General features: G+C 45.0%; 1 protein-coding gene across 1 annotated transcript; it reads left to right on the plus strand.

The window, feature by feature from the left end:
- The first annotated feature begins 1,518 nt into the window (after positions 1–1,518).
- On the plus strand, positions 1,519–25,270 carry LOC137378640 (probable G-protein coupled receptor 139). Its single transcript, XM_068048932.1, has 2 exons — positions 1,519–1,603; positions 24,378–25,270. Exons 1-2 carry the CDS (start codon positions 1,519–1,521, stop codon positions 25,268–25,270), a joined length of 978 nt encoding a protein of 325 aa, XP_067905033.1.
- Positions 25,271–26,238: the final 968 nt, after the last annotated feature.

Raw genomic sequence — 26,238 nt, forward strand, 5'->3', positions numbered from 1 at the left:
CGAATGCAAATGGGAAATTCCCCTTATTGCAAGAGGAGTATAAAAGTAGGGACATCTTGCTACAACTCAAAGGGGCATTTGTGAGAACGTACCTAGAGTACTGTGTAAGTCACCTTATTTAAGGAGGGACATACTTGCATTGGAAGCAGACCAGAGAGGTTCACACTACTGTTCCTGGGATGAAGGGTTTGGCTTACGAGGACAGGTTGAACAGGTTAGGCCAAAGGTCATTGGGGTTTAGAAGATCGAGTGGTGATCTTACTGAACCATACAAGATTCTGAAGGGGCTGGACAGGGTAGATGCAGAGAGGATGTTTCCCTTTGTGGGAGAATCTAGGACTAGAGGGCACAATTTACAAATTAGGGGACTCCCATTTAATATGGCGATGAGGAGGAATTTCTTCTCCAAGAGGGTCATTAGTGCTTGGAATTCTCTTCCACAGTGAGCAGTGGAGATTGGGTCATTGAATATGTTCAAGGCTGCCTTAGACAGATTTTCGATTGACAAGGGAAGCAAAGGTTATGGGGGGCAGGTAGAAAAGTGGAGTTGAGGCAAAAATTAGATCATGCATGATCTTCTTGAATGGTGAAGCAGGTTCGAGGCGCCGAATGGCCTACTCCTGCTCTTATTTCTTATGTTCTTATTCTTTTCGTCCAGTTTACCATATCCAATTTCTCTCCTCCCACCCCATTATTCTCGGACTTTGGCAGCAGCATCTTCTTGTTTTCTGAGGACAGATTAATAAAGTACTTATTACTTCATCCATGTTCTTTGCCCGAAAGCAGATTCCCTTCTTGCTCCCAAACTGGTCACATTTCTTTGATTTCCTTTTTTCATGTTGATAAAAGTAATAATGATAATAATACTATATTACTTTGGAACAGTTGTGGTGGTCTTTGAAGGTTGAAGCAGAATAAAGTCCATTTTCAGGCTCAACTCCCTCTAAAACACCTGACCTCAGCAGGCCTAATGCTGACGTTCAATGACTAGAATTAAACTGATTGCTGAATATACATATTCCTCTATTTGATGAGCATAAACAGAACATGAATCAAAGTTTATTATTTAAGTAGATGTTAGGGGTGTGGTGGAGTTACTCATTCGGGTGTACGGTTCGCAAAAAGACAGTCAGACAAATTGAAAGTGTTAGTATATCTTTTCCATTATTGCCACTTTGCCATAATCCCATGTAGTTACTTGTGCCTGCAGCCCTCCAATCTCATTGACCACGCTGCAGGTACGTACACACCTGCACTCCGGACGCACTTTAGATATCGCATGTTCCTCTATGCACCACCCCCTACCCCCCCCAAACCCTATCTTATCCCTCCTACTTCTGAACTACTCGTTGCTAATGCTGTTTGCCTCTCTCAGATCTGTTTGTTCAAATGACTGTAAGCAATATCAGTGATCACCCAACCTAATTATGTCCCTGGACGATTTGTTGTGTATGTATAAAGGCTCCTTTAGATGATCACAGTTTCAGTTAAAGTTGGAGTTCTTGCTTTAAACTGAGCATGAAATATTTGTTCAATTTAATACCGACACTCGCTGATGTTGAGATCATTTACTGTCCTGTGCTTGGTGCCATTGGAGTGCCCAGTAAGTTACTAATAAGTCACTGATATCTGTTCATTGTTGTGTCATTGGTGAAGTGTTTCTGCGATGTGGGTGCAAATTGTGCTAGTTTCGAGAAATGCTTCTTTTCCTCAAGTTTTGTTCAAACTCATTTGAATGTCTCTGAAAATAAAATCTGCCATGAACCAGCACGATCGGTCAGCATTTTGGAGTGAATTAAAGATATTTCTTGATATATTTAAGAGTGATAACCTTGTGCAGCTTTATTAATACAGTTGAAAATAGATTTAACACAAAAAATAAGCATTTGAAATCTAAGTTTGTGTAGGCGTATTTTAAATAATGAAAATGAATTTGAAAAGCTGTACAGAACTGTTTAATAGTTACATTGGTGTAAAATAGTCAGTTTCTTAGTAATAAAATCGGAATGTTGAAATTTTTAAAAACATGCCTATTAGTGTCCTTGTGCCCAAACAAAACAGCTTAATTTTAGGAGCTTCCTTGAAGGCTCATAAATAGGCACAATTGGTAAAAATTTGCCATGGTGATGGATTAGATCTGGAAACGTGGACAGTTTTGTGGACATTACCAGTATCTAGCGTAATATTTTTAAGCTAACACAAAGGATCATGCAAATGCTATTTTGCACTGAATGTAATTTGGCTGATTTGGGGTGAATACTGCTGCAAAACCTGAGCTACCGATGTCTTTACATTTTGACTGTTTTATTTCTGGAGGTCTGATAATGTGGCACTGTGTCTGATATCTTCATTACATCTTCATCTGCAGTCTGTTTTCAGTGTGTATACACTGCAGATATGCTATTTGCTTAATATGATTCTAATAATAATAATAATGATCGTGGAATCCATTGTGAGATGCTTGACCTCATGTGTTGCCTCACCTTCCTCTTCCTGCTGTTTTAGCAGATGTTTAGAAGGCCATTGAGTAGATTGTAAAGGGAAAAGGTGCACGTGAGCCTGAAAGGAGATTACTGGAGATTTATGGGCAAGATAATTATGGCCCTGGTAATTATAGACCTGTGAGCCTTACTTCGGTTGTGGGTAAAATGTTGGAAAAGGTTATAAGAGATAGGATTTATAATCATCTTGAAAAGAATAAGTTCATTAGCGATAGTCAGCACGGTTTTGTGAAAGGTAGGTCGTGCCTCACAAACCTTATTGAGTTTTTCGAGAAGGTGACCAAACAGGTGGATGAGGGTAAAGCAGTGGATGTGGTGTATATGGATTTCAGTAAGGCGTTTGATAAGGTTCCCCACGGTAGGCTATTGCAGAAAATACGGAAGTATGGGGTTGAAGGTGATTTAGAGCTTTGGATCAGAAATTGGCTAGCTGAAAGAAGACAGAGTGGTGGTTGATGGCAAATGTTCATCCTGGAGTTTAGTTACTAGTGGTGTACCGCAAGGATCTGTTTTGGGGCCACTGCTGTTTGTCATTTTTATAAATGACCTGGAAGAAGGTGTAGAAGGGTGGGTTAGTAAATTTGCGGATGACACGAAGGTCGGTGGAGTTGTGGATAGTGCCAAAAGATGTTGTAGGGTACAGAGGGACATAGATAGGCTGGACAGCTGGGCTGAGAGATGGCAAATGGAGTTTAATGCGGAAAAGTGTGAGGTGATTCACTTTGGAAGGAGTAACAGGAATGCAGAGTACTGGGCTAATGGGAAGATTCTTGGTAGTGTAGATGAGCAGAGAGATCTTGGTGTCCAGGTACATAAATCCCTGAAAGTTGCTACCCAGGTTAATAGGGCTGTTAAGAAGGCATATGGTGTGTTAGCTTTTATTAGTAGGGGGATCGGGTTTCGGAGCCACGAGGTCATGCTGCAGCTGTACAAAACTCTGGTGAGGCCGCACCTGGAGTATTGCGTGCAGTTCTGGTCACCGCATTATTGCAAGGATGTGGAAGCTTTGGAAAGGGTGCAGAGGAGATTTACTAGGATGTTGCCTGTTATGGAGGGAAGGTCTTACGAGGAAAGGCTGAGGGACTTGGGGTTGTTTTTGTTGGAGAGAAGGAGGAGGAGAGGTGACTTAATAGAGACAGATAAGATAATCAGAGGGTTAGATAGGGTGGATAGTGAGAGTCTTTTTCCTCGGATGGTGATGGCAAACACAAGGGGACATAGCTTTAAGTTGAGGGGTGATAGATATTGGACAGATGTTAGAGGTAGTTTCTTTGCTCAGAGAGTAGTAGGGGCGTGGAATGCCCTGCCTGCAACAGTAGTAGACTTGCCAACTTTAAGGGCATTTAAGTGGTCATATGGATGAAAATGGAATAGTGTATGTCAGATGGTTTCACAGGTCGGCGCAACATCGAAGGCCGAAGGGCCTGTACTGCGCTGTAATGTTCTAATGTTCTAATGACATTGTGTTGGATACATAGGGCATCATTTCAAAGCTTCTAGGTGACACACAACTTGGAAATGTAGTAAACAATCGGATAATAGGACCTTGGGCCTTAGTTCAGGAGATCAGGATGTAGAATCAGTTTTGGTGGAGATGAGGAATAGTACAGGAAATAAGTCACTAGTGGGAGTGTCTACAGGCCCCCGAGCAGTAATCACAATGCAGGATGAAGTATACCAGAAGAAATATTAGGTGCTTGTGAAAATGGGACGGCAATAATCATGGGTGAATTTATTCGACATAAAAACTGGAAAAATCAGATTGACAATATTAGCCAGGATGAGAAGTTCATAGAATGCTTTCAAGACAGTTTATCAGAGCACCACAGCGTGCTCTGCAACCAACCAAAGATCAGGTTATATTAGACTTGGTATTGCGTAATGTGACAGGATTAATTAATGACATCAGAGTAAAAGTAGAAGCAACCACAATATGATTGAATTTTACATCTAGTTGGAAAGAGACAAGTGTGGGTCTGAGACTAGTACTTCAAACTTGAATAAGGGTAACTATGTGGGCATGAAAGCTGAGCAAGCTGAAGTGAACTGGGTTGATAGATCAATAGCGAAGCAGTGGCAGACATTTAAGGGGATATTTCAGAATACTCAGAATAATTATATTCCTGCCATAAAGAAAAATTCTAGCGAGAGGACCTACCATCAGTGGTTAACTAAAGGAGTTTAGAAAAGCATCAAACTTAAGGAAAAAGCATGTAATTGCACAAAGATGAGTGGCAGTTCAGATGATTGGTCAGAATATGAAGAATGGCAGAGAATGACTAATTAGGAGAAAGAAATTAGAGTATGAGAGGAAGCTAGCTAGAAATGTAAAAATGGATAGCAAGAGTTTCTACAGGTATTTACAAAGGAAAAGAGTAAGTAAATTGAGTGTTGGTCCTCTAGAGAGTGAGAATGGGGAGTTATTAATAGGGAATAAGGAAATTGCGGATGCAATGAACTAATATTTTGCTTCTGTCTTCTCTATAGAGGATACAAAATACATTCCAGTAATAGCTGTTTATCAGGAAGTGGAAGGATGAGAGGAACTTGGTGAAATTACAATCACCAGGGAAGTGGCACTGACCAAAGATATTTGGAATGTCACTGACCCCTTTCTTATGGAGCTGCGGGCCTGGGTCCCGATGGATTTCATCCTAGGGTCTTAAAAGTGGCGGCTAATGAGGGAGTAGGTGCGTTAATGTTAATTTTGCCAAATTTGCCAGATTATGGAAATCTCATCAGACTGGAAAGCCCCTCTTTTCAGGAAGTGAGGGAAGCAGAAAACCTGTAACTAATGGCCAGTTAGCTTGCTGCCCATTGTGGAGAAGGTGTTATAATCAGTCATTAAGGAGTTTGTAGCTGGGTACTTACAAAAACTCAAGGTAATCGGAAATAGTTAGTATGGTTTTGTGAAAGGGAAATCATGTTTAACCAATTTGTAGGAGTTCATTGAAGGAGTGACATGTACTGTGGATAAAGGGGAGCCCATTGACGTACTGGACTTGGATTTCCAGAAGGCATTTGACAAGGTGCCACATAAAAGGTTTATGTGCAATGTAGGAGCTCATGGTGTAGGGGCTAACATAGCAGCACAGAAAAAAAGATTGGCTGGCTGGAGAAAACAGGGGTCTGTGCTGAGGCCTCAACATTTTATAATTGATATTAATGACTTAGATGAGGGAACTGATGGCATAGGAGCTACATTTGAAGATGACACAAAGATAGTTAGGAAAGTATGTTGTGAAAAGGTCATAAGGAGGTTGTAGAGACAGCATTACCCCTGAAATAATCAAGAGTGCCAAGCCTGCTATACTCTCAGCACTACATGAACTGCTATGCCTGTGCTGGGACGAGGGAGCAGTACCCCAGGACATGCGCGATGCCAACATCATCACCCTCTATAAAAACAAAGGTGACCGCGGTGACTGCAACAACTACCGTGGAATCTCCCTGCTCAGCATAGTGGGGAAAGTCTTTGCTCGAGTCGCTCTGAACAGGCTCCAGAAGCTGGCCGAGCGCGTCTACCCTGAGGCACAGTGTGGCTTTCGTGCAGAGAGATCGACTATTGACATGCTGTTCTCCCTTCGTCAGATACAGGAGAAATGCCGTGAACAACAGATGCCCCTCTACATTGCTTTCATTGATCTCACCAAAGCCTTTGACCTCGTCAGCAGACGTGGTCTCTTCAGACTACTAGAAAAGATCGGATGTCCACCAAAGCTACTAAGTATCATCACCTCATTCCATGACAATATGAAAGGCACAATTCAACATGGTGGCTCCTCATCAGAGCCCTTTCCTATCCTGAGTGGTGTGAAACAGGGCTGTGTTCTCGCACCCACACTTTTTGGGATTTTCTTCTCCCTGCTGCTTTCACATGCGTTCAAATCCTCTGAAGAAGGAATTTTCCTCCACACAAGATCAGGGGGCAGGTTGTTCAACCTTGCCCGTCTAAGAGCGAAGTCCAAAGTACGGAAAGTCCTCATCAGAGAACTCCTCTTTGCTGACGATGCTGCTTTAACATCTCACACTGAAGAATGCCTGCAGAGTCTCATCGACAGGTTTGCGTCTGCCTGCAATGAATTTGGCCTAACCATCAGCCTCAAGAAAACGAACATCATGGGGCAGGATGTCAGAAATGCTCCATCCATCAATATTGGCGACCACGCTCTGGAAGTGGTTCAAGAGTTCACCTACCTAGGCTCAACTATCACCAGTAACCTGTCTCTAGATGCAGAAATCAACAAGCGCATGGGTAAGGCTTCCACTGCTATGTTCAGACTGGCCAAGAGAGTGTGGGAAAATGGCGCACTGACACGGAACACAAAAGTCCGAGTGTATCAGGCCTGTGTCCTCAGTACCTTGCTCTACGGCAGCGAGGCCTGGACAACGTATGCCAGCCAAGAGCGACGTCTCAATTCATTCCATCTTCGCTGCCTTCGGAGAATACTTGGCATCAGGTGGCAGGACTATATCTCCAACACAGAAGTCCTTGAAGCGGCCAACATCCCCAGCTTATACACACTACTGAGTCAGCGGCGCTTGAGATGGCTTGGCCATGTGAGCCGCATGGAAGATGGCAGGATCCCCAAAGACACATTGTACAGTGAGCTCGCCACTGGTATCAGACCCACCGGCCGTCCATGTCTCCGTTATAAAGACGTCTGCAAACGCGACATGAAATCGTGTGACATTGATCACAAGTCGTGGGAGTCAGTTGCCAGCATTCGCCAGAGCTGGCGGGCAGCCATAAAGACAGGGCTAAATTGTGGCGAGTCGAAGAGACTTAGTAGTTGGCAGGAAAAAAGACAGAGGCGCAAGGGGAGAGCCAACTGTGCAACAGCCCCAACAAACAAATTTCTCTGCAGCACCTGTGGAAGAGCCTGTCACTCCAGAATTGGCCTTTATAGCCACTCCAGGCGCTGCTTCACAAACCACTGACCACCTCCAGGCGCGTATCCATTGTCTCTCGAGATAAGGAGGCCCAAAAGAAAAAGAAAGAGAGTTATACAGATAGGCTGAGTGAGTGGGCAAGGATCTGGAAGATGGAGCATGATGTGAGAAAATGTGAAGTTGTTCACTTTGGCAGGAAGAATAAAAAAGCAGAGGATTATTTAAATGGAGAATGACTTCAGAATTCTGAGGTGCGAGGGGATCTAGGTTTTCTCGTGCATGAGTCATAAAAAATTAGTATGCAGGTTCAGCAGGTAATAAAGAAGGCTAATGGAAAGCTATCCTTGCTTATGAGAGGAATTGAGAATAAAAGTAAGGATGTTATGCTTCAGTGTTCATGATATTGGTGAGACCACATCTCGAATACTGTGTGCAGTTTTGGTCTCCTGATTGAAGGAAGGATGTGAATGCATTGGAGACATTTCAGAGGAGGTTTACTAGATTGATACCTGGAATGAGAAGGTTGTCTTATGAGGAAATATTGGACAGACTGGGCTTGATTTCACTGGCGTTTAGAAGAGTGAGTGGAGACTTGATTGAAGTTTATAAGATCCTGAAGTGTCTTGACAAGGTGGATGTAGAGAGGATGTTTCCTCTTGTGCGTGAGTCCAGAACTAGGGCTGTTTTAAAGTTAGTGGTCACCCTTTTAGGACAGAGATGAGGAGAATTTTTTTTTATCGCAGATGGTTGTGCGACTTTGAAACTCTCTGCTTCAGAAAATACTGAGGTGGTGTCATTGAATATTTTTAAGGCGGAGCTCGATAGATTCTTGTTGGGCAATGTCATCAATGGTTATTGGGGGTAGATGGGAGTGTGGAATTCCAAACACCAACAGATCAGCCACGATCTTATGGAACGGTGGAGCAGGCTCGAGGGGTCGAATGGCCTACTTCTGCTCCCAATTTGTATGTTCGGATAATGACGGACTTCAGGACTCAGACTGGTGAAATGGGCAGACACATGGCAGATGAAATTTAATGCACTGAAGTATAAGTTTATTAATTTTTGGTAGAAAGAACGAGGGCTGACAATTTGAAGGGCATGGTACAATTTTAAAGGGGATGCAGGAAGTGAGACTTGAAGAGGTATGTACACAAAGTTTTGAAGATAGCAGGGCAAGTTGAGAAGGCTGTTACAGAGGCATATGGGTTTCTTGGCTTTAATAATAACGGAATAGAGGAAATAAGCATGGACACTTTGCTAAACATTTATGAAACACCGGTTAGGCCTGAGCTGGAGTATTCTGGTCAATTCTGTGCACCACATTTTAGGAATAAAACCACACATTTAGAGAAGGTGCAGAGGAAATTTACCAGAATGCTACCAGGAATGAATTTTTTTTTTTTTTTTTTTAGAATTAGAACATTACAGCGCAGTACAGGCCCTTCGGCCCTCGATGTTGCGCCGATCATCTGACCTACACTATTCCATTTTCATCCATATGTCTATCCAATGACCACTTAAATGCCCTTAAAGTTGGCGAGTCTACTACTGTTGCAGGCAGGGCGTTCCACGCCCCTACTACTCTCTGCGTAAAGAAACTACCTCTGACATCTGTCCTATATCTTTCACCCCTCAACTTAAAGCTATGTCCCCTCGTGTTTGCCATCCTCATCCGAGGAAAAAGACTCTCACTATCCATCCTATCTAACCCTCTGATTATCTTGTATGTCTCTATTAAGTCACCTCTCCTCCTCCTTCTCTCTAACGAAAACAACCCCAAGTCCCTCAGCCTTTCCTCGTAAGACCTTCCTTCCATACCAGGCAACATCCTAGTAAATCTCCTCTGCACCCTTTCCAAAGCTTCGACATCCTTCCTATAATGCGGTGACCAGAACTGCACGCAATACTCCAGGTGCGGCCTCACCAGAGTTTTGTACAGCTGCATCATGACCCCGTGGCTCTGAAACTCGATCCCCCTACTAATAAAGGCTAACACACCATATGCCTTCTTAACAGCCCTATTAACCTGGGTAGCAACTTTCAGGGATTTATGTACCTGGATACCAAGATCTCTCTGCTCATCTACACTACCAAGAATCTTCCCATTAGCCCAGTACTCTGCATTGCTGTTACTCCTTCCAAAGTGAATCACCTCACACTTCTCCGCATTAAACTCCATTTGCCATCTCTCAGCCCAGCTCTGCAGCCTATCTATGTCCCTCTGTACCCTACAACACCCTTCGACACTATCCACAACTCCACCGACCTTCGTGTCATCCGCAAATTTACTAACCCACCCTTCTACACCCTCATCCAGGTCGTTTATAAAAATAACAAACAGCAGTGGCCCCAAAACAGAACCTTGCGGTACACCACTAGTAACTAAACTCCAGGATGAACATTTGCCATCAACCACCACCCTCTGTCTTCTTTCAGCTAGCCAATTTCTGATCCAAAGCTCTAAATCACCTTCAACCCCATACTTCCGTATTTTCTGCAATAGCCTACCGTGGGGAATCTTATCAAACGCCTTACTGAAATCCATATACACCACATCCACGGCTTTACCCTCATCCACCTGTTTGGTCACCTTCTCGAAAAACTCAATAAGGTTTGTGAGGCACGACCTACCTTTCACAAAACCGTGCTGACTATCGCAAATGAACTTATTCTTTTCAAGATGATTATAAATCCTGTCTCTTATAACCTTTTCCAACATTTTACCCACAACCGAAGTAAGGCTCACAGGTCTATAATTACCAGGGCTGTCTCTACTCCCCTTCTTGAACAAGGGGACAACATTTGCTATCCTCCAGTCCTCCGGCACTACTCCTGTCGACAATGACGACTTAAAGATCAACAACAACGGCTCTGCAATCTCCTCCCTGGCTTCCCAGAGAATCCTAGGATAAATCCCATCTGGCCCAGGGGACTTATCTATTTTCACTCTTTCCAAAATTGCTAACACCTCCTCCTTGTGAACCTCAATCCCATCTAGCCTAGTAGTCTGTATCTCAGTATTCTCCTCGACAACATTTTCTTTCTCTACTGTAAATACTGACGAAAAATATTCATTTAACGCTTCCCCTATCTCCTCTGATTCCGCACACAACTTTCCACTACTATCCTTGATTGGCCCTGTTCTAACTCTTATCATTCGTTTATTGCTGATATACCTATAGAAAGCCTTAGGGTTTTCTTTGATCCTATCCGCCAATGACTTCTCGTGTCCTCTCCTTGCTCTTCTTAGCCCTCCCTTTAGATCCTTCCTGGCTAGCTTGTAACTCTCAAGCGCCCTAACTGAGCCTTCACGTCTCATCCTAACATAAGCCTCCCTCTTCCTCTTGACAAGCGCTTCAACTTCTTGAGTAAACCACGGCTCCCTCGCTCGACAACTTCCTCCCTGCCTGACAGGTACATACTTATCAAGGACACGCATTAGCTGCTCCTTGAATAAGCTCCACATTTCGTTTGTGCCCATCCCCTGCAGTTTCCTTCCCCATCCTACACATCCTAAATCTTGCCTAATCGCGTCATAATTTCCTTTCCCCCAGCTATAATTCTTGCCCTGCGGTATATACCTGTCCCTGCCCATCGCTAAGGTAAACCTAACCGAATTGTGATCACTATCGCCAAAGTGCTCACCTACATCTAAATCGAACACCTGGCCGGGTTCATTACCCAGTACCAAATCCAATGTGGCATCGCCCCTGGTTGGCCTGTCCACATACTGTGTCAGAAAACCCTCCTGCACACACTGGACAAAAACAGACCCATCTAAAGTACTCGAACTATAGTATTTCCAGTCAATATTTGGAAAGTTAAAGTCCCCCATAACCACTACCCTGTTACTCTCGCTCCTGTCGAGAATCATCTTCGCTATCCTTTCCTCTACATCTCTGGAACTATTCGGAGGTCTATAGAAAACTCCCAACAGGGTGACCTCTCCTCTCCTGTTTCTAACCTCGGCCCATACTACCTCAGTAGACGAGTCCTCAAACGTCCTTTCTGCCGCTGTAATACTTTCCTTGATTCACAATGCCACACCCCCCCCTCTTTTACCCTCTTCTCTGTTCTTTCTGAAACATCTAAATCCCGGAACCTGCAACATCCATTCCTGCCCCTGCTCTACCCATGTCTCCGAAATGGCCACAACATCAGGATCCCAGGTACCAACCCATGCTGCAAGCTCACCCACCTTATTCCGGATGCTCCTGGCGTTGAAGTAGACACACTTTAAACCAAGTTCTTGCTTGCCAGTGCCCTCTTGCGTCCCTGTAACCTTATCCCCTACCTCACTACTCTCAACAGCCTGTACACTGGAACTACAATTTAGGTTCCCATTCCCCTGCTGATTTAGTTTAAACCCCCCCGAAGAGCACTAACAAATCTCCCCCCCAGGATATTGGTACCCCTCTGGTTCAGGTGAAGACCATCCTGTTTGTAGAGGTCCCACCTACCCCAGGTGATGTCAGTTACTTGGAGAGTCAAGAAAAGCTGGCTTGTCCTTGGAGCAGAGAAGTTTAAGAGGAAATTTGATCAAGGCGTTCAAAATCATGAAGGGTTTTGATAGATTAAATAAGGAGAAACTGTTACCAGTGGGTGAATGTTTAGTAACCAGAGGACACAGATTTAAGATCATTGGCAAAAGAACCAGAGGTAGCATGAGGTCACCTTTTATACAGCAAGATGTTGTGATCTGGAAGGCATTGCCTGAAAGGGCAGATTCAATAATAAAAGGGAACTGGATAAATACTTGAATGGGAAAAGATTGCAGGGTTATGGGGAAAGAGCAGGACTAATTGGATAGCTCTTCAAAGATGTTGCTATGAAAACATGTTTACTTCAGAAATGGTGATGTAATTGTCAAACATAATCCCAAAGTGTTAGAGAACCCACTGGCCAGTTGTCAAGATCACGGTGCAGTAATATTAAACCAAATAAATTTAATACAGAGTCATGTACTTACAACATTGGAATGAAAATGAAGGAGCAATGCTCAAACTGAGCACTCACTCACTCTAGTTCTGATCCTGAGTAGAAAAGGAACCAGTTTAGAGAACAGCCAGAAGATCTCTGGGCACTAAGAACAAGTTGTGAAGGAAAACTGGAAAAACCTGGTTTTTTCAGCAATGAAAGGAGTGACTGAAAGATGTATTGTCCGATGTAAAAAGGCAATGACAGTGAACATACTGGGCACTATTTCAGACCAAACCATGACAGTGGGTCAGATTTCAGGAAGTTCTTCACACAAAAAATCATCAAGCTATAGACTTCCTCTGGATACTGGAACAGAAACCCAGGACCATGTGAGAAACTACTGAATACTGTATTGTGCGGAAACATCATGGAGTTTTACTGGATATTGGAATTGAAGGTGGATCAAATGGTCTTTAGAGTCATAGAGTCGTACGGCATTGAAACAGGCCCTTCGGCCCATCGCGTCGATACTGACCATAATGCCCCTCTATACTAATCCCACCTGTCTGCACTAATTCCATATTCCTCTTTGCCTTTCAAATTCAAGTACCTCTCCAGGTTCATCACTTCTTTCCTTTACTGTGGCGACCAGAACTGCACACAGTACTCCAAATGCGGCCTAACCAACGCTATGTACAACTGCAACATGATGTCCCAGCTCTTGAATTCAATGCCTCAGCCGATGAAGGCAAGCATGCCAAACGCCTTCTTCACCAGCCTGTCTACCTGTTTTGCCACTTTTAGGGAACTATGTACTTGCACCCCAAGGTAGAGACTAACAACACTTCCCAGGGCTCTGCCATTCACTGTATATGTCCTGCCCTAGTTTAACTTCCCAAAATGCATCACTTCGCACTTATCTGTGTTAAATTCCATTTGCCAATCCCTTGCCACTTTCCCAGTTGATCTATATCCTGTTGTAACCTGAGACAACCTTCTTCTCTGTCCACGATATGACCAATTTTGGTGCCATTTGCAAACTTACTGATCATCCCCCCTACATTCACATCCAAGTCATTAATATATATGACAAACAACAGAGGGCACGGCGCTGGTCCCTGCGGCACACCACTGGTCACCGGCCGCCAATCTGAAAAATAACCTCCACCACCAGCCTCTGCCTCCTGTCACCAAGCCAATTTTGTATCCAATTGGCTATGTCCCCCTGGACCCCATTGTTCGAACATTCTGGACCAGCCTACCACACGGGACCTTGCTAAAGGCCTCGCTAAAGTCAATGCAGACAGCGTCCATCACCCTGCCCTCATCAATCCTCTTGGTCGCCTCCTCCAGAAACTCAATCATATTTGTGAGACAAGCTGTCCCACGCACAAAGCCATGCTGACTATCCCTAACCAGATAAATCCTGTCTCTCTGAATCCCTTCCAATTACTTTCCCACCACTGATGGAAGGCTCACCGACCTGTAGTTCCCTGGCTTATCCCTGCTGCCCTACTTAAATCAAGGCACAACATTAGCTACCCTCCAGTCTTCTGGTACCTCACCCGTGGCTAATGATGATACAAAAATCTCTGCCAGGGCCCCGGCAATCTCCTCCCTTGCTTCCCATAGCATCGTAGGATACACCTGATCAGGCCCTGAGGATTTATCCACCTTAATGCGCTTCGAAACCTCCAACACCTCCTCCTTTGTAATGTTGATATGCTCCAGGTTATCGCTGTTCCCTCCCTTGAACTCACTACATTCCATGACCTTCTCCACAGTAAATACAGACGAGAAGTATTCATTGAAGACTTCACTCATTTCCCGTGGCTCCACACATAGATTACCACATTGATCCTTCAGGAGACCTACTTTTTTATTTTATCTGTTTTGTCACCTAGCTCCAGATCTGGCTGGGAAGCACTATACGATATTCTAATGACCCATAAAATCCTTATATAAATGCAAGCTTTTTCTACCCATGCTAACCTCCATTCATCTCCATCTAATACACTGCTACTCCTGTCCTATCCAATACAAACTCCTACTCACCCTGTGCTCACTGAGCTTCATTTAGCTCCTGGTTTCCCCAGTGTCTCCATTTTAAACTTCGGTTCCTCCTGTTTAAATTCCTTCATAGCCCACCCCTCCTTCTCTTTGTAAATTTCTCCAGCCCTAAAACCCCCTCTGATCTCTCATTCCTCTAACTGTCCACTTGTGAACCTCTCCACTCCACCCCACCACTGAAGGCCATCCTTGCGGCTACCTGGATCCCATGCTCTGGAACTCCCTTCCCCCACTTCTGCACTTTCTTCTCCTTTTAGAACTTCCTTGAAACCCACCTCTAAAGCTTTTGGTCAACTCTCCTAATATTCTCCTTTTCGGTTCAGTGTTTATTTTTTCCTTATGCTTTGAGGAATTTCCCTAATTTGAAGGTGCTGCCTAAATTAAAAATTGTTGTTTGAAAGAATATTCAGTGGAATGAATTACCACAACTACAGCTGAATTAGAAAAGAAAGATACATGAGCAGGAGCTGGTGTAAGAGTGCAGCAATATCGTTTGTAAGATTACTTTTTGTTTCATCAATAATTCTAAGCCATGTGAATCTATGATTCACTGACCAGTGTGAATTCGTGCCAGAAAGGACGTTAAGTTTTGGGTTCAATCCCAGGCCTGCACAGGTCGGAAGCAATATCATTCCTGACAATCTGGCACATCCTGTAACTGGTGACGTTTTCCAGGCTCAGAAGATCATTCCAGCTGCCCACCCTGCACAGTGGCGCTGTGGTTAGCACCGCAATTTCACAGCTCCACTTCAGTTCTGGGTACTGCCTGTGTGGAGTTTGCAAGTTCTCCCTGTGACCGCGTGGGTTTCAGTTGGGTACTTCGGTTTTCTCCCACAGCCAAAGACTTGCAGGTTGATAGATAAATTGGCTGTTGAAAATTGCCCCTAGTGTAAGCCGGTGGGAGGAGAATTGAGGGAAGGTGGGGATGTGGTAAGGAATATGGGATTAATGTAGGTTTAGTATAAATGGGTGGTTGATGTTCGATGCAGACTCAGTGGGCTGAAGGGCCTGTTTCAGTGCTGTATTACTCTATGATTGGATGACCCAGGATTAGCATAGTAGGGATGAAATACAATCAAAAATAGAGATGCACTCGTTCAGGTAACAGAAAAAGAGACGGATGAGATGTGTCAATATTGATTTTGTTCTGGCCCTGGAAAGAGTGGGCAGCCAAGCCTTGCCTCAGCGGTGGCAGAAGGCCAATAATCTCCATATCGGGTCTCCTGAGATACTGAAGATCCCTGAGAACGGAATCCTCCACTGGACCAACCACCATACAAAATGGTAGAATGTGTCACCAGAATATATCCTCATGGAAGAAAAGGGTGAAGAAGTGGAGATTGTGGAACAGCACATGGCAGAGGAAAACGCTCCCTTTCAGAATGGAATGGCACAAAGGAAATTCCTGAGAGAAACGCTAAGTTAGAAAGAGAAGGGGCATTAATTGTATCCTGTCTGTGAGCAGTTCTTCCCAAAGGGCAAAATGACATCAAACACAACTGCTCTAAGCATCTGAGTCCCTCAATACACTCAACAGACACAGGGTTCAGTTCAGATTTCATTCTGCAGACAACATTGTTGGCGAGCAGGTGGTGAATGCCTTTCAGGAGATTGAGCTGTGACTCCTGTGATCCAGCATGTCCCTGACTCTTGGACCCTTTTCAGCTTCTCTATTCCCCCTCTGTCCAGTGCAATGACAAAAGGCAGGTGTAGGCAGGGATCGTGGAGGAGCAACACTGAGTTCAATGCCTCCTTTTCAGGAAGGCCCTTACTGGGAATCTGGGAGGACCCTCGATATACATTTATCGCTTCAGGGTCTGAGACATTACGTTGGCAACTGAATGTGTAAACATCGCCAGCAACGCACTAACAAAGGGAGTAGTTGAGGTAAATAGCAGAGATGCATTGAAGAGGGAGCTAGATAATCACAAGAGGGAGAAAAGAATAGAAGGATATGACGATAGGGTTAGCTAAAGAGGGGTGGGAGTAGGCAGATGAATTGAACAGATATTTTGCATCAGTCTTCACTATAGAGGATTAAAGTAACATCCCAGTATTAGCTGTAAGTCAGGAAATGGAAGGGAGGGAGGAACTCAATAAAATTACAATCACCAGGGAAGTGGTACTGGACAAATTGTTGGAGCTGCGGGCTGACAAGTCCCCGAGTCCTGATGGACTTCATCCTAGGGTGTGAAAAGAAGTGGTTAGTGAGATAGTAAATGGGTTAGTTTTAATTTTCCAAACTTCCCTGTATTAGGAGAAGTTTCTGTTAGATTGGAAAATAGCAAATTTAACTCCTTTATTCAAAAGGGGAGGGAGACAGAAAGCAGGAGGCTACAGGCCAGTTAGTTTAACATCTGTCTTAGGGAAAATGTTAGAAGCTGTTATTAATGACGGTATAGCAGGGCACTTAGAAAAATTCAAGGTAATCAGGCAGAGGCAACATGGTTTTATGAAAGGGAACTCATGTTTAACCAATTTATTAGAGTTCTTTGAGGGAGTTACATGTGCTGTGGATAAAGGGCAACCAGTGCATTTATTGTGCTTAGATTTCCAGAAGGCATTTGATAAGGTAACACATCAAAGCTTATTGCAGAAAATAGAAGCTTAGAGTTACAAACAAAGAGTAAATAAACAGGCCCTTTGGCCAATCGTGTCTGTGCTGGCCATCAAGCACCTATATATTTTAATCCCGTTTTCCAGCACTTGGACCATAGCCTTGTATGCTCTGCCCCTGCTCATTTGCCTCTGCTCTGCCCATCTTACCAGCCCATCGATATCATCCTGTAATCCAAGTCTTTCCTCCTCACTATTTATGACACCATCAATTTTTGTGTCATCTGTGAATTTACTGATCATACCTCCTATATTCACATCCAAATCATTAATGTACACTACAAACAGCAAGGGTCCCAGCACCGATCCCTGTGGTACACCACTGGTCACAGGCTTCCACTCGCAAAAACAACCCTTAATCATCACCTACTGTTTCCTGCTACTAAGTCAATTTTGCATCCAATTCGCCAAGTTGCCCTGGATCCCATGGGCTCTTACCTTCATAACCAATCTCCCATGCGGGACCTTATCAAAAGCCTTACTGAAGTCTATGTAGACTACATCAACTGCTTTACCCTCATCTACACATCTAATCACCACCTCGAAAAATTCAATCAAGTTTGTTAAACATGATCTCCCTCCAACAAAGCCGTGCTGACTATGCTTGGTTAATCCCTGCCTCTCCAAGTGGAGATTAATCTTGCCCTTCACAACTTTTTCCAAAAGTTTTCCTCCCACTGATGTTAGACTCACTGGCCTGTAATTACCTGTTTTTTTCCCAGCTACCCTTCTTGAATAATGATGTAGGGGGTAACATATTGGCATGGATAGAAGGTTGACTGGCGAACAGGAAACAGAGAGTAGGCATAAAAGGGTCATTTTTTGGTTGGCAAGATGCAACAAGTGGTGTGCCACAAGGATCTGTGCTGGGGCGTCAACTTTCTACAATTGATATAAATTACTTAAATGAAGGCAACAAAGGTATGGTTGCTAAATTTGCTGATGACACATTGGTAGTTAAGTAAGTTATGAAGAGGACATAAGGGGGCTGCAAAGGGAAATAGATAGGTTAAATGAGTGGGCAAAGACCTAGCAAATGGAGTATTATGTGGGCAAGTGTGAAACTGTACACTTTGGCGGGAAGAATAAAAAAGCATATTCTCTAAATGGTGAGAGATTGCAGAGCTCTGAGATGCAGAGGGATCTGGGTGTCCTAGTGCATGAATCACAAAAAGTTAGTATGTAGGTACAGCATGTAATTAGGAAAGCTAATAGAATGTTATTGTTAATCGTGAGGTGAATTGAATACAAATGTAGGGAGGTTATGCTTCAGCTACACAGGGTATTGGTGAGACCACATCTGGAGTACTGTGTACAGTACTGGGCTCCTTATTTAAGGAAGGATGTAAATGCATTGGAGGCAGTGCAGAGAAGGTTTACGAGACTAATTCCTGGAATGAGTGGGCTGTCTTATGAAGAAAGATTGGACAGGCTTGGCTTGTATCCGCTGGAATTTAGAAGAGTAAGAAGCAACTTGATTGAAACAAATAAGATCCTGAGGGGTCTTGACAGGGCGGATGTGGAAAGGATGTTTCCCCTTGTGGGAGAATCTAGAACTGGGGGTCACTGTTTAAAAATAAGGGGTCGCCCATTTAAGACAGAGATGAGAAGAATTTTTTTTTCACTCAGAGGGTTGTGAGTCATAGAACATAGAACATAGAACATAGAAAAATACAGCACAGAACAGGCCCTTCGGCCCATGATGTTGTGCCGATCCTTTGTCCTCTGTCAAGGACAATTTAATCTATACCCCATCATTCTCCTTTATCCATATACCTATCTAAAAGCCGTTTGAAAGTCCCTAAAGTTTCTGACTCAACAACTTCCCCAGGCAAGGCATTCCATGCCCCGACCACTCTCTGGGTAAAGAACCTTCCCCTGACATCCCCCTTATATCTCCCACCCTTCACCTTAAATTTATGACCCCTTGTAACGCTTTGCTCCACCCGGGGAAAAAGTTTCTGACTGTCTACCCTATCTATTCCCCTGATCATCTTATAAACCTCTATCATGTCACCCCTCATCCTTCTCCGTTCTAATGAGAAGAGGCCTAGAATGTTCAGCCTTTCCTCGTAAGACTTATTCTCCATTCCAGGCAACATCCTGGTAAATCTCCTCTGCACCCTCTCCAAGGCTTCCACATCCTTCCTAAAATGAGGCGACCAGAACTGCACACAGTACTCCAAATGAGGCCTTACCAAGGTCCTGTACAGCTGCATCATCACCTCACGGCTCTTAAATTCAATCCCTCTGCTAATGAACGCTAACACCCCATATGCCTTCTTCACAGCCCTATCCACTTGAGTTGCAACTTTCAACGATCTATGCACATAGACCCCAAGGTCTCTCTGCTCCTCCACATGCCCAAGAACCCTACCGTTAACCCAGTATTTTGCATTCGTGTTTGTCCTTCCAAAATGGACGACCTCACACTTTTCAGGGTTAAACTCCATCTGCCACTTTTCAGCCCAGCACTGCAACCTATCCAAGTCCCTTTGCAGACGACAATAGCCCTCCTCGGTATCCACAACTCCACCAACCTTTGTATCATCTGCAAATTTACTGACCCACCCTTCGACTTCCTCATCCAAGTCGTTAATAAAAATCACAAACAGGAGAGGACCCAGAACTGATCCCTGTGGCACGCCACTGGTAACTGGGCTCCAGGCTGAGTATTTACCATCTAAGACCACTCTCTGCCTTCTATCAGTTAGCCAATTCTTAATCCAACTGGCCACATTCCCCACTATCCCATGCCTCCTGACTTTCTCCATAAGTCTACCATGGGGGACCTTATCAAATGCCTTACTAAAATCCATGTACACCACATCCACTGGTTTACCCTCATCCACTTGCTTGGTCACCTGCTCAAAGAATTCAATCAGGCTTGTGAGGCAAGACCTACCCCTCACAAAACCGTGCTGACTGTCCCGAATCAAGCAGTGTCTTTCCAGATGCTCAGAAATCCTATCCCTCAGCACCTTTTCCATCAACTTGCCTACCACCGAAGTAAGACTAACTGGCCTGTAATTCCCAGGGTTGTTCCTATTCCCTTTCTTGAACAGGGGCACAACATTTGCCACCCTCCAATCACCTGGTACCACCCCCGTCAACAGAGAAGATGAAAAGATCATTGCCAGCGGCTCTGCAATTTCATCCCTTGCTTCCCATAACATCCTTGGATATACCCCGTCAGGCCCGGGAGACTTGTCTATCTTCAAGTTATTCAAAAACCCCAACACATCTTCCCTCCTAACGAGCACTTCCTCGAGCTTACCAGTCTGTTTCACACCGTCCTCTTCAGTAATACACCCCTTCTCATTCGTAAATACCGAAGAGAAGTACTCATTCAAAACCTCACTTATCTCTTCCGGCTCAACACACAGTCTCCCGCTATTGTCCTTGACCGGACCTACGGTCCCCCTAGTCATCCTCATATTTCTGACATACGCGTAAAAGGCCTTGGGGTTTTCTTTTATCCTACCCGCCAAGCATTTTTCATGCCCTCTCTTAGCTCTCCTAATCCCTTTCTTCAGATCCTTCCTGGCCATCTTGTATCCCTCCAGAGCTATGCCTGTGCCCTTTTTCCTCAACCTTATATACGCATCCTTCTTCTTCCTAACAAGACTCTCAACCTCTCTTGTCAACCACGGTTCCCTCACATGACCATCCCTTCCCTGTCTGACAGGGACATGCTTATCAATGGCCCCTACTATCTGCTCCTTGAAAAAGTTCCACATTTCGACCGTGCCCTTCCCTGCCAGCATATGCTCCCAACTTATGCTCCTCAGTTCCTGCCTGACAGCATCATATCTACCCTTCCCCCAATTGTAAACCTTGCCCTGTTGCACATACCTATCCCTCTCCATTACCACAGTGAATGCTACAGAATTGTGATCACTATCTCCAAAGTGCTCGCCCACCAACAGCTCTATCACTTGCCCTGGTTCATTACCTAGTACCAAATCCAATATTGCCTCCCCTCTGGTCGGGCAGTCTACATACTGAGTCAGAAAAGCTTCCTGGACATACTGCACAAACACTACCCCATCCAAACTATTCGATCTAAAGAGTTGCCAATCAATATTTGGGAAGTTGAAATCCCCCATAATTACTACCCTGTGACTTCTGCTCCTTTCCAAAATCTGTTTCCCAATCTGCTCTTCCACCTCCCTGCTGCTATTGGGGGGCCGATAGAAAACTCCCATCAAGGTGACTGCTCCTTTCCTGTTCCTGACCTCAACCCACAGTGCCTCAGTCGGCAGATCCTCCTCGAAAATTCTTTCAGCAGTTGTTACACTATTTCTAACTAACAATGCCACCCCCCCACCTCTTTTACCACCATTCCTAATCTTATGAAAACATCTATAACCAGGTACCTCCAAGAACCATTCCTCCCCCTCACCTATCCACGTTTCAGTGATGGCCACAACATCGTAGTCCCAAGTGCCCATCCACGCCTTCAATTCACTCACCTTATTCCTGATGCTTCTTGCGTTGAAGTATACGCACTTTAACCCTTCTCCGTGCCCATCTGTCCTCTGCGACAGTGCTACCTTCCCCAATACCTCACTACACTCTTTGTCTTTCTGAGTGGACCCACTGGTCCCTGGACTACAAGTCCGGTTCCCATCCCCCTGCCAAACTAGTTTAAACCCTCCCGAACAGTACTAGCAAACCTCCCTCCCAGGATATTGGTGCCCCTCTGGTTCAGATGCAGCCCGTCCTGTTTGAACAGGTCCCATCTTCCCCAGAATGCAGTCCAATTATCCAAGAACTGGAAGCCCTCTCTCCTACACCATTCCTGCAGCCACGTGTTCAGCTGTGCTCTCTCCCTATTCCTAGCCTCACTATCACGTGGCGCCGGCAACAAACCAGAGATAACAACTCTTTCCGTCCGAGCTTTCAGCTTCCAGCCTAACTCCCTAAACTCACTTCTAACATCTGTGCCACCCTTCCTTCCTACGTCGTTGGTGCCAATGTGCACCACGACCTCTGGCTGCTCCCCCTCCCCTTTAAGGATCCTGAAGACGCGATCACAAACATCACGGACCCTGGCACCAGGTAGGCAACAAACCATCCGTGCGTCTCGCTTGCGCCCACAGAACCGCCTGTCGGTACTCCTCACCATCGAGTCCCCGATGACTAGTGCTCTCCCATTCTCCCTCCTTCCCTTCTGAGCCACAGTGCAGGACCCCGTGCCAGAGGCCCGTTCACTGCAGCCTGCCCCCGATAGGCCGTCCCCCCCAACAGTATCTAAAACTGTATACTTGTTGCTGAGGGGAACGACCACAGGAGATCCCTGCACTGACCTCTTCCCACCTCTAACTGTTACCCAGCTGCCTTTGTTTTGTGGAGTAACGACATCCCTGTAGCTTCTATCTATCACCCCCTCAGCTTCCCGAATGATCCTCAGTTCATCCAGCTCCAGCTCCAGTTCCCTAACACGGTCTGATAGGAGCTGGAGACGGATGCACTTCCAGCAGGTGAAGTCGGCAGGGTCACCGGAGGTTCCCCTCACCTCGAACATACTGCAGGAGGAGCACTGCACTCCCCTGGCTGCCATTTCTTTTACTCAATTACCCCTTAATTAAGTACAAATATAGATATTAACAAAAACAGTGAAATAGCTTACCTGTTCAGTCCTTTTTGGCTAGAGGAGGAGGGTAAAAAGGGTCTCGGGTTAACTCTGCTCCGCACCTTTAAAGAAAATACCTACCCAGGAGTCCTTGCTGCCGTCCAGCGGGGAGTCTTTGGAATTCTCTTCCTCAAAAGCCATTAGAAGCAGAGTCTTTGAATATTTTTAAGGCAGAGGTAGATAGATTCTTGACAAGCAAGGGTGTGGAAGGTTATCGCGGGTAGGTGGAAATATGGAGTAGTCAGTTCAGCCATGAACATATTGAATGGCAGAGCAGTCTTGAAGGGCCGAGTGGCCTACTCCTGCTCCTAATTTGTATCTATGTTCATTTGTTTTGTATGGAATATAAAGACCAGCATCGACCAGTTTGGCTGAATGGCCTATTTATCTGCTGTAATTTCTATGTAATTAGAATCAGAAACCCCAGGCAGATTCTCACATTCTCAAAGTTAGCAAGATTCACGTGGATGAAGAGCATATTATCAGTACAAGTCATGAGAACTACATCCCTACCCAGCTGACACAGATCAACTCCCCAGTAATTTGCTCTATAGACAACACAGGAAGGTCTTTGTGCAGATGACATACAGTCGATTGGGCATGCGACATCTCTGTTACACTCTGCACCCCAAGTGAAGTAGCCCTCCGAAAATCTGTTGACAGTCATGAAACGGCCTGAGGGTCTGTCTGGGAAAAAATGTCCTCCCTCCCTCCTGTGCTGTGAGCTTACTTGAAGGTGCTGAATTAGTACAGATTATTACACCTGAATCATTAGCTCCCTCCTCCCAGACCTTCCTACCTCTCACGTCCACACAATTACGGGTTAACAACAGGCCATCCACTCTCGCTCTCCTTCCCCAGTTATCACCAGGCCCTCCTCTCCACCACCCCTTGCCATCTTCCCTCGGCCATCTCCCCCGGTTAACACCAGGCAGAACCCCATTCCTCCAACTTAACGCCAGGTTTTCCAGCCTCCCTCCACCTGAGTTAGTAGAAGGCTGCCCTCACTCGCTTTCGCCCTCATCCCAGTTAACACCAGGCTCTCCTCTCTTTCCACCTACCCCCAATCCCTGGCCTAGTTAACACCAAGTACTACCCCCTCACACTCCCCTCTTGACCTCCCCCATCACCTCACACCCCTGTTCGCAGAAGGCCACCCTCACTCGCTTTCCCCTCCCCCCTGTTAAGACCAAGCCCTCCTCTCCTTCCACCAACACTATGCCCTGGCCTGGTTAACACCATGTACTCCCCCCTCATTCTCCCCTCTTGACCTCCCCCATCACCTCCCATCATCACCACCAGCTCCAACCCATCCCCCACAACCACCCCACCCCACCCGCCACTGTTAACTGTAAGCCGCCCTCTTCCTTTGCCTTCCCCTCTCTTGGTTAACAACAGGCTGATCCTCGGCCCCAGTTAACACCAGGCCCTCCAACCTCACTCTCTTCCTTTCCTGCTATGCCATTGACACTAGGCCCTCCTCCCTTGGCCTCTTCCCTCACAGACCCAGGTCATATGGCCAGAAATCATGTCTGTTTTTAAGATTCATGCTGCTTTTATTTCTCTCAGTTGATTAACAATATGTTTTTTCGATTTTGCAACCCTAATCCTGCTGAAAACACTGGCACAATCAGATGTCATTTTCAAATATGAGATGCAGAAAACTCAACGGAACATCCTGTTTAACTGATGCTTTGAACTTGACCAGTTATTCTCGCCTTGTTTTTTATTTGCAGTCAACTTGCTGGCGATTGTGATCCTGTCTCGGGGAAACTGCGGTCTCTCCAAATGTGTCACTCATTACCTGGTAGCCATGGCAGCGGCCGATCTCATGGTTGTCATGACTGATGTGATTCTGAGGTGGCTTATTGTTTATTTCCCAGTTTCTTTCCTGGATATTACTCCCATATGTCGTTTGGTAATGATGCTCATTGTTGCCACCACAGAGATTTCTGTCTGGTTTACAGTTGCTTTCACCTTTGATCGATTTGTGGCCATTTGTTGCCAGAAGCTGAAAACTAAATATTGCACTGAGAAAACTGCAAGGGTGATTATTGGAGCAGTGCCTGTGCTGAGCTGTTTGGAAAGTATTCCCTGGTTCTTCAAATTTAAAGCTCAGTACATCTTCAACAACTTGGAATGGTTTTGCATCACAAAACCAGAGTATTACATTTCAATCTTCTGGGCAGCATACGAGATTCTTCATCGCCTTCTAACCCCTTTGCTCCCATTCGTTTTGATTCTGCTCCTCAACACTCTGACCGTCAGACACATTTTAATAGCTAGTAGAGCCCGCCGGAGACTCCACGCGGACAGTGATAGAGAGAGTCCCAGTGACCCTGAGATGGACAAACGCAGAAAATCCATCATTTTACTCTTCACTCTCTCAGGCAGTTTTATTGTTTTATGGACGACCTATCTTACGTGTTTCCTGTATCAGCGAATTGCATTCATGTCTGATTCCTATACCCCTTCACCCGCCGCAGGTACCATCGGAACCCTGCTCCAGCTCCTCAGTACCTGCACAAACACCTGTATCTACACAGTGACTCAGAGCAAATTCCGAGAGCAGCTGAAAAAGGTTGTGAAATATCCTTTCACTATGATTCTCAGATTCATCAAACTGTGAACAAAAAGATTTGTCAGTGTGGGAGCAGTTTTGCTGTGCTGTTGCTTCTATAACTGTTATTTGAGTCAGTAGATTAAAATAATCCTAGTGAATATATACACTCATATACAAGTTGAAAGTATAGCCACATATTGTTACAAAATGGAGTATTTGCCCAAGGCATTGTGGGACAAGTTAGTTAGCTTGCAGCTTTGAGCAGGGTACTGCCTAGCACAGCCAATTAGTCTGACCAAGGAGGCCCCCTACATCAGTGCATAAGACAGCAGCTTTGTGTAACTGCAGACTGCACGAAGCAATCAGGAATGCAAGCTTGATAAAGGTAGAATGATTCATTGTGAAGATTCAAGGATAGTTGATAAGGGGGTCTGGGAACATCACAAGATGATCAGGGGGCTTGCACGAGCTGATCACGTAGCCACATGATGCCTAATGAGTAATCTAATTGGTAATATGTGTAATGTATGTAATCAATAACCGTTATGATTGGATTATGTCCAGCCAGGATGGGCTGAGTAACTGTATATCCGTTGTGGATTCCCTTTGTTCCGTGGAGTGGCACTGGAACGCCTTTACGTAAGGTGTGCACCCCATGATATCATGCAGTAAAGTGTTTATTCTAAAAGTCTGAGTCCGGAGAATTTGTTCAATAATGTGGCATAATCTGGATTTCTCCAACAGTTTGGCGTAGTCGGCAGGATCCCTGAGCTCATGGGATCCAAAAGAACCTAGTGAAGAACTAATCGACAGGATCAGGGGTAAGTCAACATTTCTGCGACCCTAATGTCTCAATCACCCAGCCTGAGCCGGAATTAAGAGGGCGACTGGGCCCCATGTGACGGCCAGGATTAACTGGGAGAGGGGCACTAGAGGGGTCAAGGAAGAATTGGTTGAAATCTGATCAGAAAAGGCCTAAAATTCCGTTAAGGGAAATCCAGTAAAATTATGCGAATTTGGTGTAGCAGTAGTCC

The sequence above is a fragment of the Heterodontus francisci genome, chromosome 17 (assembly GCF_036365525.1).
Source record: "Heterodontus francisci isolate sHetFra1 chromosome 17, sHetFra1.hap1, whole genome shotgun sequence".
In the NCBI taxonomy this organism is placed as follows: domain Eukaryota; kingdom Metazoa; phylum Chordata; class Chondrichthyes; order Heterodontiformes; family Heterodontidae; genus Heterodontus; species Heterodontus francisci.

What these genes read in the sequence shown, in the direction of transcription:
- LOC137378640 (XM_068048932.1), top strand. Translation starts at nt 1,519, where the DNA reads ATGAAATATTTGTTCAATTTAATACCGACACTCGCTGATGTTGAGATC. An exon ending in TGGTGCCATTGGAGTGCCCA is followed by an intron (nt 1,604 to 24,377) that starts GTAAGTTACTAA and finishes TTTTATTTGCAG; the next exon opens with TCAACTTGCTGGCGATTGTG.